The sequence below is a fragment of the Amphiura filiformis genome, chromosome 20, assembly GCF_039555335.1.
Source record: "Amphiura filiformis chromosome 20, Afil_fr2py, whole genome shotgun sequence".
NCBI classification, from domain to species: domain Eukaryota; kingdom Metazoa; phylum Echinodermata; class Ophiuroidea; order Amphilepidida; family Amphiuridae; genus Amphiura; species Amphiura filiformis.
This window is the reverse complement of record NC_092647.1, coordinates 40,737,463-40,758,727: the sequence shown is the minus strand read 5'-3', so window position 1 is coordinate 40,758,727 and position 21,265 is coordinate 40,737,463. Positions and strand designations below refer to the sequence as shown.

Sequence of the window (21,265 nt, the reverse complement as noted above, 5' to 3'; positions counted from 1 at the left end):
TAGAAAACCTGCGAATGCAAGTTTTGGCTGGAAACCAAATGCAAAGTCATCTGGTAATGGTTGGGCTCGAACCCGGGATCTCAGTGGTGCAAAGCGAGGACAGACCAGCTAATCTAACCCGCTCCCTTCCAACTAATCGACAATAGTTTAGACTATTTCAACTGGGCAATCGGTAGCCTGTTTTGATATTTTAAAATGAGAAATATGTTGTAGCCTATCCACATCCTGATATTTTTTATCGCGTACAAACACGCAATTCCATTTCTTTAGATTCTGATTCAGACAACTTAGCACCTGAAGTAAAACAAGATCGTATTGACGACATATATCGTTTACTTTACATTCGTAAGTAGTTCACAGTTTTCTTAACCTCGGCTTTTATAATCTTTATTTTCAAGGTGACGGGCTGTTTGTATTATTATCATGATTATTGGCATTTTAAATATGCACTGATGTTGTTTTGTATACAATGAACAATGTGAACAGGAGGATAAGAAAAAGGAAGAAGAGGAGGAAGATAGAAACAAGAAACAGAAGAAGAACAATAATGAAGATGAAGATGATGAAGATGATGATAGTAACTATGATGAAGATGATAATAGAACTATCAAGATTTCTTTTGCTTCTTCAGATTTTGGCCTTATTTCAACATTATACATAGTGGCATGGGTATATTTTCCTGCCAAACCTCCCACACCACCCAGTGTGTCAGCGAGTACAAAGAGAGAGGATTTCATACCAGGAGCAAAAATATTAGTCAAGTAGGTGACGCATAAATATTTTACTTGTATATCGTCATTATTTTTTTTATATTTATACGTCGGTAAATTTTGAGGTGTTTTCTACAAATGAAGAGCTTATTTCCAAACCGTGTTAAGTCCACAACCACAAGTTTCTCATTTACTTGTGTGATACAATCACAATCTATACTTTGACAAGTTTGACATTAGCAACAATGAGTTATATCATCAACAAGCCCTTATTTATCACAACAATGCTGGTTAACAATATGTAGACTATTGTTCTCATTTGGGAATCAAAGGCCTCACACAGTATTGTTACTTTGCGTCCATCCACTGTTTGCGTTGTAATGGTGCATCCAACTGAAATTACCATACCTATAGCATCACAACCCATAGCAATATAGCACAGGTAAATCAGACACTTGTGTGTGGACTTCATACGGTTGGGAAATAAGCTCTTCAAATACTAGATTCTTACTGCTGTAACACATTTACATCATCATTTTCCATACTGACGATGTTTAGTTTTGAAATGATCGTTTCATTAAAAATATACATCAGTCCTAACATTCAATTTTGCAGGAGTTTGAATAATTTTTGGTTGCCAGCACTTTGTTACGCAATCAGCTTGGGTATTTTTGGCACATGGTCTTCACAGTTAGATATTTATTTTAAAGGACAAGTTGGACTTGGTCAGGTAAGCTATTATTATTGTTATTATTACAATGTTACTTTTATCCACAATCAAGCAGACATTCAATACGGAATAATATCACCGTTTACATGGAATGTTATATTCTGAGGGACAGCATAACAATTGATTACATTGGGATTTATCATATTTTTGAGTGCTTTCCTAACCATCTCAATCGATTGCTTTCTGAATACCTAACATGTGTCTTAACATCAGGAAAACAAAGGAACATTTTAAAAGAATAAAAGGCACCCTTAATGTGTTCTTTGGTTGTTTGAAGATTTGACGTCTCTTCGCACTTAAACCAACAGGATTTCGCTGCTTGGGTCGCATTTTATACATATATTGGTGGTGTACTAGGAGGACTTTCAGCCGGGAGGTATGATAAAACTTTGATGTAATCATCTGCGATGACATTTTTTGTGCATTTGCAAGTATCGTTATGTAAGGCAGTATGAAACATTGTTTTTTTAAATATCGTTAAATCCTGAATTGGAAATCATTATAAAATTAGTAACTTGATAATAATTCGGTCTGGTAATCGGGTTTGTTTTATAGATGTGCAGATTACCTAAGTGGAAAAATGAAGAGAGTGATTTTAGCACTTACAGGACCTGCAATCGTATTTTTTATTTGGTTTCTACTTCTATGTTATGAAGCAATCAAATTTAACCCTCGTAAGTTAAATGATTTCACTTATTAATCTCTATGCTATAATACTTTTATAAACATTATTTGGTGTTACAATTGTGAAATGTGCCTTTGTCGTTGTTGCATTTGTCCATTCTATTTATTTTTCGATGCAATATAGTTATATTTTAGATTTCAGTGCATAAAGTAGATATTGCTGTTGTTGATGTTGTTGTTAATGTTACCGCTGCTGTGGCTGTTATTAACTATATTTAAAGCATCTTTACAAAACTGAATTTTTGAAACTAAAACTGATTTACAAAATAAACTGGTCGACAGATGAATACTTTTCGGAGTATTTTGATACCGCATTCGGAAGCACTTTGTTCCCGAATGTTCCACCGATTTTAATGACAAAAGAAGGAGTTTCAAAAGTGATAATTTCCCCTTAACTACTATTCCAGTCCTCTTTTGTATTGGGTTCTTTACATCGTGACATAATATACTGCGCTGTGCGGGTAAACCTTCAAATAATAAGTATATGTTAATTTTGCAGAACAAAATCCTCCATCTATCGACCACTTTATTTGGTAATTCAGATTTAGTGTTTTCAAAAAATAATTTCAGTTTTAAAGATACTGTACAGTATACAAATATTGCAAATATCGTTGATGCCTTTTGGTTGGTACTGTTTCAACCTCCCTTTATTCGTCTCTTCTTCCTCACAGCGAGTGTGTTCATAGCGTGTATTGCATGTGGTTTTCTTCTCAACGCTGCTAAGCCATTGTACTTAGAGGTGATATGTGAAGGAGTGTATCCTGTAGGAGAAGGCATCACTATTGGCCTTCTCAATTGGCTCAGTAATTGTGTTGGTCTCACCTTCCTATTCGTCATGATGATCCCTGATATAGGTAAGAACAACACTCAATGTTGTTTTGATTGAGAAAACCACTTCTGTAATTGACCTTTTCGGTAAATCCCATAAGCCTTTGCGAGTACACCTGAGATGTCGTCATTTAACGTCACGCCGTCTTGCAATGCGCAGTAACGATGTTCGATAAACGATGTGCGCATCGGCGCAGATCGGCGTGACGTCAAATGACGACATCTCAGGTGTACTTGTAAAGGCTAATGGGATTTACCGAAAAGGTCAATCCGCCTTACTCTTTATCCCGAAAAAAGAAGATACGTGTATGAAGGGTTCTCTTTTCTATAAGCTTCTATATAAACTAAAAAAATTCTAACTTTATGTTTCTTCTTGTTCATCTTTGTGACAGGAGTTTATTGGATGAACTGGACAGTACTTGGCGCCATTATCGCTACATTTTCAATACTTTTGGTGTTTAAAGAAGAAAGCAAACGATTAGCGTTGGACCGTGGGCTGAAGCAAGAACCAAAAACTGACATTACGTCCTTTGAAAACCCTGTATATATGAATCAGAATAAGGATTGGATCACCATGAATGAGTCAAACACTTAAAGGACTTCTAGCGGAGTTGAATAGCTACACAAATCTGCACACTTACATTCTAGTTGAAAGTTTAAACATATCAACATTAATATATAATATATAGAATCAGCAGATCATAGACAAGAATTATTATGATAAAGAAAACTATACACATATCTGAGGTAAAGAGGCTTGTTACCTTAATGTGTTTGTTGCAAATTAGTGTACACGGTGTTTTCAGAAGTAGTGAAAACATGTTGGAAAAGCACTAAAGGCGACATGACAAAAATACTCACTCATTTTCAAGGTGACGGGCTGTTTGTATTATTATCATGATTATTGGCATTTTAAACATACACTCATGTTGCTTTGTACACAATGAACAAGGCGAACATAATTGAAAAAGAACAATAATAAAGATGAGGATGATGAAGATGAGCACTAAAGGCGACATGACAAAAATACTCACTCTTTTGCCACTTAAAGACAAGTCTGAACTCTATTATACCAAGCTATTAAGTAAACCAAACAAATCTGATATTGAGATAAATTAAAGTCAACGGACGTTGAACAGAGACTCGGGACAAAATCTACCATACATTTAAACCTCTCTCCTTTGAGGACTCAAGAATTGGGTTTTGGGGATGATAGTTGAAGTTGCCCTTTACAGCATACTGGGATTGTAAAATGTTGCTCGCCTTGGGAAATTTCGACATCTCCAGGTCCAAAAAGACATAGTATAGTGCATGGCAATAATAAGCTATCAACACCAGAAGGAGCCGCCTAAGGAGTGGACCATAGTTGGTTGGGAGTTGGTGTTTGTTACCGTCTCTGTTAATTGTTCACATTAATAATCTCTGTGCACAACTTATCAAGATAATATATAGATATACTAATGAACTATGTTTATTCTGCATACATACATACAGACTTGACATTTAATATGGAATATTGTTTCGCAAAATTCCGAGATTGGTCTGGAAGGGATCTGCATAAACCGCACGGGCTAAATATTAATTGGGGTGTTTCGGGAGATGGTGTAAAATAATTGTTTGACAGAAAATGTACTTTCCATTAATTTACATTATGGTGTTCATAATGTTGTGAATTAGCCTAAAATGGCGGATTTAAGGAGACTGAATTTGATTTTTGAACGGGTAAAATTACTGAATTTAAGCAACATTATTCTGATATTATCAGATTTATTGAGGTTTGAGGTGGTATTTACTAAACCTATAAATACAAATAAATGTTCATCGGAACTGAAATGCACTTGTAATCTACCAGTTTTGAAAGTGGGCTCTTAAAAGTGGTACACACTTAGAAAGTTTGAATTGCCTGGGGCCAAATGTTATAAACTTACTGTACACAAAGAAACAGCGTGAGTTCTTAAGTGTATAACATTCAAACTTTCTGAGTACGTGCCACATTTTAAGAGCCATATTTGAAGCTCCTCCCGTGTTAAAAAAATGGTACATTGCAAATGTATGTCAGGTGTGATGAATGCCAATTGCTGACGAAGTTGAGGAAATATCACCTAAAACCCCTATAAATTTGATAATAACAGAACAATGTTGCATAAAGTCCGAAATTGTGACCCCCACAAAATTCAAATTCAACCTCCCTGAGTTCGTCATTTTAGGCAAATTCGCTACATTATAAGCACCATAATGTAAAGTAATGGAAAGCATATTTTCTATCGAACAAGTACTTTACACCATCTCCCGACACACCCCAATTAATATTTAGCCCGTGCGGTTTATGCAGACTCCGTCCATACAGATTGTGCGAAAATATATTCCATGTTAAATGTCAAGTCTGTACATTGGTTTTTACGTGTAAGGGTTGTGTGTAATACAATAAACGTTACATAATTAGGACATGCCCAACCAGGCCCGTAGTCAGGATGTTTTTCGTGGGGTGAGGATTCTCCCAATGCAGACCTTTTCAAGAGGAATCTATCTTCATTCTGGCAAAGCAGAGCTTTACCCTCTCTACAAATCGTTTTCGGACCCTTTATTTTAACCAAATTTTAAACAAATTTCACAGAAAGTTCAAGATTTGGATTATATTTATTTAGTAAAATTTTCGACATTTTTGGCACATGTTTGCTATTTTTTACAGAAAAAGTAGACTGTTTGCCGATTTATTGGGGCAGCCCGCATCCCTTGGCTACGGGCATCTACATGTACCAAACCAAAAATATATGACATAACCGTTTGGTCATAAACCTTATTTGTGTATATGTGACCCGTTACAGCGAAAGGTACCTTATGTCGGCTGCTACAAGTGTCTCTTTTTCCCCAATGTTGGCAGAAAATATCAAACAATAATGACAATCTGAAGTGGCGGTCATTTCAAATCATCTACAAGTCAACGAGGTTCAGGAATGTCTTCTCATTGTTAGTGGGTGGCTACATACCTATACAAATACAATACAATGCTTTTGTAACCCACCACTCACGCCACTTGAACAGGGATTAGCCATATCAAATAAAGACTAGAGCTGTATAACAAACAGTTCTATAGACAGGTACAAGCTTATTATCCTCTACAACAATAGGATTAATGATTGGTTTAGAATGCATTTGTTACTAGCAAAATAAGGCATATGTAGCTCCCGACTTAAGGTACCTTTTGCTGTAACGGGTCACATATTGTCATATAAATGTACCAGAAATAATTTTGAAGGACGCAATTTGCTATAACTAAAAAAACAAAATCAACCTTAACGTAACATTAAATAAAAACATGCATAAGATGACATCCATGAAGTCAAATTTGCTTGTGTTTTATAGCAAAATTAACCTTTGATATTTATTGTATATATTCAATTTTACTAGCGATTCAAAGTTCAAGTTTATCAAGTATTGAATCAAAGGTCAATAAACACATTAATCAACAAGCAAACACAATGAGTAGTTGTAATGGAGTGATGGTAAGTACAATATTTTAATCGTAATATTTGTATTGTGGTGGGGTACATTGTTCGATTTATGGGTAAGATGGGGTTGGATAGGGGTGGGGGTGGGGGTGTGTGTGTTTGTTGGATGGCGTGGGTTACAGTATGCTTCGACTATATTCATAAAGACGTATTTTATAAACATGATAAATACGCACGTCATTCATAAATCCTCATACCACTGAAAAGGATAGGAATTCTTTAGATAAATATCAAAGTAGTTAAATTTCGAATTTGTAATATGTTGTTAAAGTCAACATTTTATAGTATTTGCTGACGGAAAAATATTTATCGACGGAAACGGTTGCAATAATCACAAAGTTGAGCAAAATAGACAATTTTATTGCACAGTCTCGCGTTGTTTACCGCCTTTGCATTCAAATGTACAAGAAGCCTACCCGGTATGTAGAAGGTCACTTCGAGACTTACTGTCTACAAGCTGTTATGGTACCGCGGAGGTGGTCACGTGCTTATTTATAAATACGTATTTATAAATAATAAATATTTAGAAGCACACTGATGTATGTAGTCATATAAACCCTAGCTTATGTTTCATATTACTAAATACAATTTCATGTTCTAATTCAATTTTGGATCAAACATGATTTTCACCTCAGATTCGCAAAACAATGGACGCGCAAACCTCCCAACGATGTTCGAGTGACCCGGATGTATCCTCAGTCTTCGAAGATGACAAAAGCTACAAAGCATTTGATTCAGAAGGTTTGAAATAGCAAAATCAGAATGTGTAAAATTACGTTTCCCTATGCAACACAACGGTTTATTTAGTAAAGATATCCTCCGCTACCTGTATTTATAGGGTGGGGCTTAGAATTATGGTTGAGGGTATATAGAGTTACGGTTAGTGTTGGTTTTTAGTTTATGGTTAAGGATAGTGTTAGGGTGCGCAGCGAATTCTATATAGTTATCATGTAAAGGAAATATATATAGTTGAAACAATTTACAAATTATTATTTCACCGAATTATGGTATTCTTATAGTTGATATGTGAGTGGACGCGGCGAATCAGCCGTAAACTCGGCAAATTGTATTCTGAGTTAAAGTGTAAAATGTATGTGAAGGTCGTATTCATAGGTGTATCAATTCGTTGCGACAAGTATCTTATCAAACGCTGTTTAAATCAATCAATAATACTACTGCTGAAGAGGATAATAAGCTTCTACCTATTTCTATAGAATAGTTCTTGTCTTTGTTTGCTTTGGCTAAATCCTGTTCAAGTGGTAGATAACAAAGCATTGTATTTTGTCTAGGTATGTATAATCAACAATGAACAATGAGAGGATATTTCTGAACCTCGTTGACTTGGAGATGATTTGAAATGACCGCCAATTATTACTGTTGGATATTTATTACCAGAAATGTAGAAAAAGAGACACATGTAGAACCGATAAAAAATATAATTTTGTCGAAGGAACAGAGTTCAACAAATCATAACCCCGCTTTTGGATATCGTTTGAAGTCAAATGATATACCATTTTAAAGCTTATGGTATATATTTTCTAAACACGAAATAAAACAAAATTGACCGGGGCCGACTTTACGGCTGATTCGCCGCGTCCAGTCACATATGATGTATTTTGCACATCTAAACGGGAGTCTATTTCTTTTTGCAACCATAATGGGTCGCAATTCGCTAACCCGAACCCTAAACCCTTACCTTAAGGGTTAGGGGTATTGCGACCCGTTATGGTTGCAAAAAGAAATATACATCATTGCAGGCTGATGCATACCTACACAGGCATCGACAACATTGTGTTTCCGGCCACGGTTATTTAATGGCATGTAACTTTTTATCATGAAATGTAAAAATATGAATAATTTGATGAAGAAACAAAAATCTATGTTAAATATTGATACAAAATATATGTGTATATACAGTTTATTATTGTGATAGTTGTTGGTATTACATCATAATAACGTTTTGTTACATAACTGTCTTTTTATTTTAAACAGCAAAGGCACTTATAAACCAATCCAGTGTTCAACACAATTGCCTTAACAATCCAACATCACCGACAGAGTTTAAGGTATACAAGAGACGGTTTTACGTTCTGGCTGTTTATTCAATCGCATCAATATTTCAAGTCATATTTTGGAACACGTGGTCACCCATCGCAGATACAGGCGAGTTACAAGGATCTCTTTTATACCCTCTTATTACAATGTTACAATTTGTGAAGTAAATGCAGCTCTAGTAAGTCTTTTCGGCTGCGAAAAATATATACAGTTAGCCAGAAGTTTGGATGACACTAATTCTTACTACAAAACACAGAGCCCCTGCACTGGTAATTTGAGGTGACGAATATTCGGGCTATTTATCTGTTCATCCTCGGATTTAAAATTCCAGTTTAAAATAGTTTTCGGAAGTTTTGCATTCGCACAGAAAATTAATCTCTAACCAACTCAATTTTCTATGTTTAGCCATGGAAGTATTTGATTGGACTCAAGGTGACATTGCATTCTTAGCCATGTGGGGTGGCATCGTATCTGCGTGTATGTGTATTCCGTTTGCCGGAATAATGGACAAGTACGGTGAGTCTGAATTTGTATGTGTCTAGTAGAGAGAAAATAACAGATATTGTAAAAACAGAATCAAACCTGGTCCAAGTGTTCTGAAAGGCATATTGCATGCTTCATTGTTATCTATTTCAGGAATCAGAAAGATGTTTTTATTGGCTGAGACGTTTGCATTAGTCGGTGTTGGTGTTAGATGTCTGCCAGTTGGTGTTGAGCATATCAAATGGTAAGTAGGAATCCAATACCATGTATTGGCTCAATAATTCCCGACTACTGACAGAATATTACTTTGTTTCCAGGAGGTACATAACTTTGAACGTCTAACGAAGGCAAGAGCGTTGGTAGGAAAAGCAGATATCAGTGTTCTCATTCGTCATCCATTCCCATTCCCTGTTCACGGGCTGTTAATGTAATTGGAATCGTCCAATCTTGTCTTTTTATCAAATGTAAAATCTAGGACCCTCAGCAAAAATGATCACACATAAACAAAAGACAATCAGCACCAGAGAGAAACGGACGAAACATTTTTATACTGAGATTACACGCACATGCTTACCAGCTAGCTAACACATCACCTTGGTTACGAAACGTTTCAATATTACGTTTTAAAAACGTAAAAGTGTGGAGTCTGTAAGCGCTTTAGTAACGTTTTCATGTAACGTTTTAAAAAGGCCATTATAATGTTAAACACATTTTAGTAAATTGGTGTAAATTCATCTTAGGGAATATCAGTGCAATTTTCCAACACATCAGAACCATCAGCATAATTAGTTTGGCAGTGCTATATTAACGTTAATGGCATTACGTTGCCATCAATTTACAAAACACTTTAGTCAAATGCTTAATTGACTGTATAAAAATCGTGTTTAAAGTTTTTACCTTTTGTCCTCACCACACAGGACGGCCAACATTGGCCAGTTCTTCATAGCTCTAGCGGGTCCATTCCTGGTACAAGGACCATCTCTGGTGTCAGTTACGTGGTTTCCGCCTCATCATCGAGCCACGGCTACAGCTGTTACAGTAATGGCGTTTCAGTTTGGTATTGCTATGTCATTTATAATTGGACCATTTGTGGTAAAAGAACCGAAAACGATTAATGCTTCGTTGTAAGTATTTGTATAAAGTCATTTGACGACGAAGATGATGACATCGACGACGATGACAATCATGTTGATTGATTGATTGATTGATGATGATGATGATGATGAAGATAACGATGATGATGATGGTGATTATGATGATGATGGTGAAGATAACGACGATGATGATGATGATGATGATGATGATGATGATGATGATGATGATGATGATGATGATGATGATGATGATTATTGTGCTGGGAATGGTGATGGTATTATCGATAATGATGGTGATTATTGGGATACCGATTATGACGGTGATGGTGATGGTGATGGTGATTCTGATGAGGGTGGCGATGATGAAGATGATAATGGTGATGTTGATGAAGAAAGAGCTTATTTGAGTTACTGAATTAAATGTTTAATTTATGCTTCTATTTCAGTATTGTGAATCACACCGATAGCCCATCAGACTACTATTATGACTATGGTAAGGTCCACTACTTCGATATTAGTCGAGTCAATTTAAGTTTGAGCTAGTCAAAATGGAACATTGTTGTAAAAAGAAAATAGGGAAAAAAAATGCTAATTTGCATCAAACAGAAATGTTTGACCTTTTTTGCCCTGTTACCCCAGTATCAAAACACCTGAGATATAGCAAACTCTTCTTTGTTGAAAATGTTGTTCCAAGCCGAACAATTTGAGACCACTTTGATCAAAATCGGAGCATCTTTTATATTTTTTAATCCTGTGAACAATGTTGGAGATCAAATTTTGACATTTGACCTTCATACCTACAACTCAATAATGAGAGGAATACTATTAGTATTTTTGTAATCCACATTCGCCCAGTTTTGAAATTTGAGACCTGCATTAGCAGCCATTTTTGTTTTATGCAAATTAGCATTATTTTCCCTATTCCAATTTTTGTCCTTTTCGGATATGTTGTTCAGGAGGGCGTTTAAAGTCACTAGCAAGCAAAAACATTGGTGTTCCTATTTTGTCTAGGTGCACCCATTATTTTACTTGAATTGACTAGTCTATATTTGTCGTTTCAATGTGCATCGTGTGATACATCCGCTATTGGGTGTTATATCTCATCTCATGAATACTAACTATTTCTTTTGTCAGATGATATTCCTCCAGAGATTAAGCAGAATCGAATTGATGACATATTTCGTTTACTTTATATACGTAAGTCAGACTTGTGCTTAAACTATCCATGTTCTATATCATTAGCAATATTTCTTATCAACACATGTAATATGACTATTTAGAGCAAATATTAAGAGTTGCAAGGATTGTCTTTTTTCATATCTTCGACTTCGTCGTATTCATGATCGATAATTGATTTTTCTCAATTCTCTCCATCAGAATTTGGCTGTATATTTATATTCTACATAGTAGCTTGGATTTATTTCCCTACCAAGCCTCCAACACCGCCAAGTATTTCTGCGAGTACAAACAGGGAAGAGTTTATACCAGGAGCAAAAATTTTGGCGAGGTACGTAATTTTTACATTGGTCAAAATGATCTTACTATTAAAACACACTCACGTCATCAATAGATTAGGGTCACACATTTTTTCTTTTGTTTTTATTTATATACTATTATTATTATTAATTTGACTAACAATAGAGATCCATTTGATTCACATAGGCCGTACAAGTTCGCCTAATGGCGCATCTGTGCTCCTTTGCCTTGGGGTAAATTTCATGTACAAAATATTTCTAAAAATCCCAACAAGAATTAAGGGTACGTGCCCTTATTTGCTGGTGGGATTTTTATAGTCCGACGAGTAGTACCTGTTTTTTTACTTTTTTTTTTTATATATGGGTGGCGCGGTCACTGGACTTTCGCGATTCGTCTTTCTTGCGCCATGTGAGATAGTAATCATAGTGTGAAATGTGTATAGTCTGGTAACTTAGAAAAAAAGGTCATACTCGTCGGACTAGATTTTTATGGAAGGGCACTTTCAGTTTGTGTCTAAAATTCCAGTTATGTCACGGGAGCCCATAGCGCCATTAGGCGTACATTAAGCGTACGGTAGGTACATTCAATACTTCCAATCAGCATAATGGTACATTTAACATATCTAATCTTCAAAAAGTAAAACCAAAAACATGTTTTTTAAATCTCGTATTTACAGGAGCATCAATTCCTTTTGGTTCCCAGCTCTTTGCTATGGTATAAGCTTAGGTGTTTTTAGTGCGTGGGCTACGCAATTGGATATCATGTTTAAAGGAACAGTAGGAATTGGGCAGGTATTTGAAAGGTTCTTTCTCTTCTTTAAAACAGTATTTGGACAAAATGTATGCCATATGCTATAAATTCGAGCCAAATTGAAAATTTAAACTGGAATCTTAGCAGGGGTACTTCAGAGGGATACACTTGCACCATATACCTGTTTGTGATTGTCCTCGACTTTGCACTGAGAATAGCTATTGAAGGAAATGAAGAGGAGCTAGGATTCCATCTGGAAAAGAGGCGAAGTAGGAGAGTTGGCCCAGTAATGGTGACAGACTTCGATTTTGCTGACGACATTGCACTGTTGTCTGAGGAAATACACCAGGCACAATAACTGCTTCATAGAGTGGAGACTTCAGCTGCTAAAGTGGGCCTGAAGATGAATGGAAGTAAAACAAACTATATGTCATACAATAACAGGAGAGAAAGCATCACAAAAAATGAGGGTGTGGTACTAGAGGAGGTAGATGACTTCAAATACCTAGGCGCTTGGATAAAAAAGCACAGAAAGGGATGTAAAGTTATGTAAAGCACGGAGGACAGGAAGTTGTGGAAAGCCATTAAGCAAATTTGGAGGTCAACTCTTACCAGGAGTTTCAAACTTCGAATCTTTGCTGCAACCAACAGTGGAGTCGGTGCTGCTTTATGGATGCGAAGCATGGACCATCACCCCTAAACTTGCAAAGGGTATGGATGGCTGTTAAACCCGCATGCTAAGAACTGGTCTGAATGTGAACTGGAAGGAACATATGTCAAATACAGACAACTGATATGGAGCCACAAGATCAGGGAAAGAAGAACCCGGTTTGCTGGCCACTGTTCCAGAAGTGAAGAGCCCGCATCTAAAATGGTTCATTGGATACCCAAACATGGGAGGCGGAAACCTGGAAGACCTGCTCTGACCTACATTGACATTCTGGAAGATGATACTGGACTGGAGGCGGCAGACTTCAAGACAGCAATGGAGGACAGGAAGTTGTGGAAAGCCATCACAGTTCTAGGACACCACTCGAATTAAGCAAGTAAGTAAGCAACATTGTCTGTTGTTCCTATCCACGTGGATGCGCTGGAGTAGCCCAACGACTGCAAAAACCACACTGCAAAAAATATTTTACTCAACATTGAGTAAAAAGGTCACAACTCAAGAGTTGAGTAAAAAATTACAACATTGAGTTCATATAGGTCACAACTCACCAAATGAGTAAACAATTACTAAACATTGAGCTCATATTTAGTAATTTCTTTACTCATTTGTTGAGTTGTGACCAATATGAGCTCAATGTCAGTAATTTTTTACTCAACTGTTGAGTTGTGACCTTTTTACTCATGTTGAGTAATATATTTTTTGCAGTGCACTGTAGATATTCGTCGGCTTTTTTTGCCAAATATTATCTGAACAACATGTTGTTATTGTCAATTTTGTTCTATCCAGGATATTGCAGGCCAGATCGCCTTCTGCACATACATTGCTGGTGTAATAGGAGGCTTAATCACAGGAAGGTAGTATGTGTTATTCGTTTCCCTCATGCCAATATCTTATAATTATACTACCGAGTACCGAGAACAGCCCAAAACCCTTTGAGAATAATCTTGTCTTTCTTTATCAAGTACTAAATCTGGAACCCTTTAAGGTGGTACTACACCCCCTGATAAATATTGTAACTAATGTTGCGTTTTTTTCAAGAAATAACTACACACTGGTAACAAAAGTTATGTATACAGTAAGCCAAAATATTAAGGTACCAGTTGTGTTCACCCCTGTATATCCTAAATAAAGACAAATATGTCAAGACCTTATTTGTTGAAATTGGTTGAGAATTATATAAGAAACGGTGACCTAAAACCTTATGAAGAAACGAAATCAAAAGTTGCACTTTTGTGTTCTAATCAATGAAAGCATAACGCTAGTTATAACGTGCTTATCAATGGCAGCACGGCGCTTGTTCTCTTGTTCGCGAACGCTCTGTGTACAAATCAATAGGGTAGCAAACTGTAACTTTTAAATTGGCATCTTCCTTGGCTTTTTGTATCGTCGTGTCTTTATTTCTTTAACAATCAATGAGGTCTTAAATTCCAGCTAAAATATGCAGCTAATGGCGGCTGGGTTCCAATTATGATATATCTGTCTTGGTTTAGGATTAGGATATACAGGGGGTGAATATAACTGGTACCTTAATTTTTTGGCTTACTGTATTATAGGGGCAAGGAATCCAATTACTTCACTGCAATTTCAGTGATTCAAGACAAGTGATTCAAATGAGGTACATTCTAGCGGTACCTCTTTTCTTATCATAAATAACGTACCGCTTGTCTTGAGTCACTAGTAACTGAATTCCTTGCCCCTATAATATACATAGCTTTTGTTACCAGTGTGTTACTTTTTTTGGAGAAAATGCAAAAATAGTCACAAATTTATCAAGGGTGTAGTACCACCTTTAGTACAAGGACTACACCAATAAGTATCAATGTTATATAACGACGACATTGATTTGAGCCGTTGAATAGTTTGTACTATTGATCAGTGGACTTCGGTTGTATATATAAATGCGCATATATAAATGCGCACGTGACATCTACAAGTCGCCATACCGTATTAAACGATATAAGGTACCCGGATGTACATAAACTCCCCGTGCAAAAGTATAGGGGAAAATGACAGGTCGCAAGGAAAATTGCTTTTGCAAAATAGTGGCATTGATTGCAAAGGGTAAAATAACTTGACCCGAAAGATAAACTCTTTATTAACGTTTTCCATCACGGAAAAAAAATTAACTACGGAAAAGCTAGATATAGCTGATTTACAAACTTATATTTCATAATTTCCGTGCTAAATGGGCGTGCCAATTGGCCATATCTATGACGTAGTGCTGGTTTCATACTATCATGCTGCTTGCCACTGAGCGGCGTGACACACGAGCATTGTAGACAAACAGACACAATCAAGACTTGTGAATGGCTGATAAGTCATGCCTCTTGTCGCAACGGCATGAAAGTATGAAAGGGGACATGATTGGCTTTAAGGTCAGAACTGTGCAGGCGGCGGATGACATGATCGAGCCGGCAACTTGTGAAACCGCCAGGCCGTATGGCATTTTCCAATATAGTCGGTTAATTTTGTGGGGTTCATTATCGAACCCCAACGGTTTTAGCTTGTATTTATATTATTTATCAACATAGGCCTATTTGTTTGTGATATTTCAAGCGTTTTAAAATTTCAAAATAATCCCATTCAATTACACGGTTGACGATGAAAATTTACTGAATTTAGAGAATGCAATGCGGCCACCACCTGGAACTGTGGTCGCAATTTCAGTGATTGACAGTGAGGTAACACGAACATGGCACTGGCCATCTGGTCACGTGCGCATTTATATATGCGCATTTATATATACAACCGAAGTCCACTGTTGATTTGATCGGTGGAATAATCTGTACGGCTGGAAAAGAATTTGCTTCGTATCTTTATATAAAGAAACATTGCCTGCCTATGTTTGTGCAATGGTTTAAATATATCATGTCAAATTATTATTATTATTATTATTATTATTATTATTATTATTATTATTATTATTATTATTATTATTTGTATTTGTATTTGTATACTAATTACTATCAATTACAGTAGAAAACCTCTATTTGTTTAGGTGTGCTGACTATTTAGGTGGTAGAAAGAAGTTGATCTTAATTTCTCTGACTGCTCCCGCAATAGGAATATTTGTCTGGTTTCTTCTTATCTGCTACAAAATATTAGAATTTAATCTGCGTAAGTAATTTGTTTCATACTTTATTATCACACTTTATAAGTGATACAGATAAAAACAATTGTCAACAAGGCATAACATCTCTGCCAACTTTAACGTATCTGCAGCACAATTACGTCTGTTACGCCTAGACCATATTCCATGCATACTACAGTTTATGAACAGGTGATTGTATTGTGTTGATTTCAATCGATATGTACACTATTACTGTACCTGTTGCACCTAGACCACATTCCATGCATACTTGTTTTTGAACAGATGATTGTATTGTGTTGATTTCAATCGATATATACACTTGTTACAGGTAGCACTATTACTGCACCTGTTGCACCTGGACCACATTCCATGCATACTAGTTTATGAACAGGTGATTGTATTGTGTTGATTTCAATCGATATGTACACTAGTTGCAGGGAGCACAATTACTTCATTTGGACCACATTCCATGCATACCTGCTCATGAACAGATGCATAATTATTGTGATAAATTTTACGATCGATTTGATGACGAAAGGCTGGCAACCTTCATAAACAATGGATGATAAAATCTTTGAAGCTTATACACATTGAATTTACTCCCCGTTAATGATTTCTTACTCAGGTTAGTTTCCTCATTTCGTCCTGTTTCTAAATTCTCCTGCTACAGCCAGTTTATACATATCTGCTACAACGTATGGCTTTCTTCTTAATGCTGCTAAACCATTATACTTAGAAGTAATCTGCGAAGGTGTATACCCTGTAGCAGAGGGTATCGCTATTGGTTTATTAAACTGGCTGAGTAATTGTATTGGGTTAGTGTTTCTCTTCGTTATGACGATACCTCATATAGGTGAGTTGATAATGATAGTCTATGCCTAGCCTCCGCAGGAACTACACTACGAGTTGTGAATACTCTCAATCATCTGGGAATCATACAATCTATTCAACCAGATTAATCCAAAACGAAGAGCAACCAACGTTACGGTCAGTACCACTGACCTTCAGCTGGGTTGTGATGTTATACACCTTGAGACCCGATTACACAACGAGTTGGTAATAATTACCATAGTCATATTTTATCGTGGTATTTTATATAAAGGTATACATGTAATCATAAAAACCACATTTGTAAAAGACTAAAATCAGTCTCTTTCCACTTTAAGGTCCGTTTCATGGCCTGTAGTAAATCTTAGGGTTTGAAACTGAATGTCAATATGCAAAACAAAACAAAACAAGTTAGACCAGGTCTAACCATGCTAACGTTAGATCTGGTCTTACTATGGTGATAAGTTCTACGGAGAAGGAACTTTACATACATTATTCTTTATTATTGCAGATCCTGTTAATGGCAAATATATGTAGGTTAATATAAGATGCCTGTCATTTAGTTTTTGGACTTTGCTAGTAGTAAAGGAGGAAAAGAAAGTATTCCTGCATTAGTCTCCATGGTTAGACCAGATCTTAAGTTAGACCTGGTCTAACTGTGTAAGTGCATAAACCGAGAAATGGACCTGTAAGTTTGCAATTATATTTAATTTCCGAGAACAAAAGAAATGGCTGCGAGTGTAAAGTGACTGATTTTAGTCTCTTACATATGGGTTCTACGATTATACTGATTAACCACATAGTCCAGGGAAATACACCCGCACACCCACCCACCCCACCCAAAAAAAACCCACAACAACAACACCCACACCAAATTATACCCTACACCACCACCCCACCCATAAAGAAAAAAGATAAATACTTATATTTTGCATTGTTTGAATGTTATTTCTCTGCAGGTGTGTACTGGATGAATTGGACGGTTCTAGGATCCATCATTGCTACGTTTCTTATACTTTTAGTCTTCAAAGAACACAATAAAAGATTAACCTTAGACAAAGGATTGTATTCTCATACCTGACATAATTAATAGGTTATTTGGATCGAACCAGGTTCTCATATGGAAAAAAAAGTCAAGATTAACCCTAGAACTACTGAGCCATATTTTGTAACACGAACTACGAAGAGGGGGTTGCTGCGACCCCCTTAATTTTCAATTATAAACGTCATATACCGTTATTTGGTACTAATGTATAGCTATGGGTCCCCTCAATCCAGTGCTGCCAAAATAAGTACAAACATTCCCCACATTATGTCGCTATGGCGTCATACTGTGAGGGCGCCCATGCAAATTAGGGAAATTCTGGCTATGTACAAAAGTACTTGTATCGAATCCAATTTCACGCAGTCCTACACCTCAATGGCAGCCATAGCTGCCCCCCCCTTAGGTCTATTCCACCTAAAATGTAAAATGATGTGGCCTTGGCGGGGATATTAAACTGCATTCTATCATCCGTGTTACACGTAGACAAAAGCATGATGAAAGTTTACAACACAATACAATTCAATTTTTAAGCGGATTTAATCCATCCAATTGGGCAGTAACAACACCAGTTTTGAGCAGGCGGGACCCAGTAATGGCCGACCAAATCCTGACCATGACTTGGCTCGTTGCAGACGAATCTAACGAGCCAAGTCATGGCCAGGATTTGGTCGGCCATTACTGGGTCCCCGGCGCTGACTGTCCAGTTTAAAATTCCCGCCAAGGACGCATCATTGGCACATTTCAGGTGAGACATACTCCGTAGGGACCCAGCTATGGCTGCCACTGAGGTGTAGGAATGCGTGAAATTGGATTCGTCTATAGGCAAAATTGAAATTTTTTACAAAAATGCGATTTTCACCCAATTTTCTGCTAAATATAAAAGGAAATTAATATTTTCACCTAACTAACAAGTAAATGAGCGCAAAGGATGTATCTACGATTGTCTTAGGTCGTTTGGGCGTAAACGCGTACGTTTTTTTTATATGACGGATACAAAATCTTAGGAGGTGCCCTCGTAGTTCTAGGGTTGACTATTTAAACTTTTTTGTAACATTTGTTACGGGCTGCCAGGTTGCCACCTTTATTATTCAGTTTATATCATAAATCGGAGATAATTCCTGGCCTTTGTTATTCTTGCACTTCGCCTTTGGAATAATCTCCCCGTTGACATGGGAATGTGTCTATATTCAAAAAAACCCTGAAAACACACTTGTTCCAGCGTTAATTTTTCTGCACTTTTTTTTCTGCATTATTGCTTGTATATTGCTATTCTGTGTTTTTTGTTGCTTTTGTAAGGCGCTGTGTGCTCCGTAGAGCGCCCTATAAGTGTAACAGGTCCTGTGTCACAACCTGTGGTACCTTTGTGTTACATAGTAAAAAAATGAAATGTTTCAAACATTTTACCTACACGTCTCATTTGAAGTGGTTCATCCTCCTGAGCATTTTGACACCTTTTTTTTAAATGGAAATCGGTTAAAAATGAGAGAGTGCGGGCAAAAACAATCACAAAGTAGGTGGGATTTAACCCCACCTGTTTTTTCCACATTTACAATCATTCTGAGCAAGTATTAGTCTTTTAAATGACCTTATGTATTTATTTACTTGGTTTAGATGTCTGGGAGTTCATTTAGACATTTTCTTACTAGATTCAAATTTTAATGGGGGGTTTTAGATCAAATTTACGATACGAATCCCTCCCCCTAATCCTCCTCCCCATAATCCTCAACCACCCTTGGCACATTTCATGCCAAACGTCATAAGAAAATAATTAAAAATTATTTTAAAACAGGTTAAAAACATGAGTAATATAGAATAAATTACCCTCAATTTAAGACCTAATTGAATCTTCTAAGTGAAGGAATACTCAAGAGACAGTGTTTTGAAATCCAAGCTGCACATCAAAATGTAACAAAACCACCTTTTTGGGTACCCCAGTATATGACACAGGATCAACAATAAAAATAATAAATAACCAGCAAAAACATCAAAAGAACATGATTAATATCGAATATTAAGCAACTTAAGCCAAGCCTATACTATGCTTACTCCCCCACAAGTGTCCACAAATGCTTATTGTTTTTATATGTCCACATGGAATTGCACAGTGATTTATATAACTGAAGTATACACTCCAACCAGCCGTGGAATTAACAAATTCTTCTTGAAGTGCAAAATTTCACCTCATTTGTCAAGTTGGGTGCAATTTTCTTCTCATGAGGTGCAATATTAAGTGCAGAGTTGGAAGTGGTTAACGATGGTTACGTATATATATAACGTAAATAACCTGGAAATACCTTTTTGATTGCGGGGGCTATTTATTTTTTAGTCCAAGTATTTCTCATCAAGTTGATATACATATGAATTGTAATATCACAATTTACAAATATAGATAAAGAAGTGGCCCGATTTTATTCATATGTGTAAAAACCATTACATTTGTATAATACTTGATTCGAAGGGTTATTTCTGATAACAAAAACAGTATACGTTCTGTGCATTGAGAGTGTTGACAGTCCATTCTCTCAAAAATGACCATGTTCATATTAACGTCACCGTAGTTTCTAGGTCAAAGGAACTCATCGTTTGCAGTTGGTTTTTGTGGAATATCAATTTTAAACGACTTATTTTCTCAAAAAAGGAGTCATTTTTATTATCCTCATAATATCAGCATGCCAATGGTGTGATGTTGTCCGAGCAATATGCCCTTTAAATATTTATTCAATATGTAATGTAATCACAGAAAGAGTTAAAGTAGAGATAAAACATTAGCACAATACTTTAAGCAGGAATGCCTAATAGACTTCTCCGTAGTCCACTTGACCATTGTGCATATACTCTGGCTGTTACATTTTTAAATGTATGCTTAAAAGCATAAAACACTGATTTGTATTAATTTGTATGTAATTGATAGATTTTCACATCTGATCTTTTCAGTCACCGTACTCCCTCTGTTTGTTAGCTTCCCAAGTGGACTACTTACTTTGTATTGCGATTAACTTGCTTAACACGATTGTCTATGGATGAGATTATAGGATTTCTGACCTACTAAAATTGGCCATGTTGTAATGAATCTTTAAATGGATCTGGCTTGTGCTCAGATCTCGTTATGGTTTAAATCCTACAGGCACATGTCATTACCATTAACTACATCGTACACAACTATCTGTGGAATTTGCGGCGCTTTGTGTAAGCGCGAAAGTTAAACTCTCACTAGGTGCATGACTACGCTCTAGCGCGTTTGGACATACGTGCTTTGTGATTGCGGTTAACTTGGATTGATAAACAAGTGTGATTGTCAGTGTGTATTAGGGA

At 36.4% G+C, this 21,265-nt stretch overlaps 2 protein-coding genes across 2 annotated transcripts; both read left to right on the top strand.

Annotated features, from left to right (window-relative positions):
* The first annotated feature begins 2,020 nt into the window (after positions 1–2,020).
* On the top strand, positions 2,021–3,547 carry LOC140142318 (solute carrier family 49 member 4-like). The gene is made up of 3 exons (XM_072164287.1): positions 2,021–2,114; positions 2,796–2,978; positions 3,345–3,547. The coding sequence occupies exons 1-3, from the start codon at positions 2,021–2,023 to the stop codon at positions 3,545–3,547; spliced, it is 480 nt and encodes a 159-aa protein (XP_072020388.1).
* A 2,884-nt stretch (positions 3,548–6,431) lies between these two features.
* LOC140142317 (solute carrier family 49 member 4-like) lies at positions 6,432–17,989 on the top strand. The gene is made up of 9 exons (XM_072164286.1): positions 6,432–6,455; positions 7,097–7,202; positions 8,922–9,032; positions 9,153–9,243; positions 9,917–10,123; positions 10,540–10,586; positions 11,228–11,290; positions 16,751–16,933; positions 17,868–17,989. Exons 1-9 carry the CDS (start codon positions 6,432–6,434, stop codon positions 17,987–17,989), a joined length of 954 nt encoding a protein of 317 aa, XP_072020387.1.
* Positions 17,990–21,265: the final 3,276 nt, after the last annotated feature.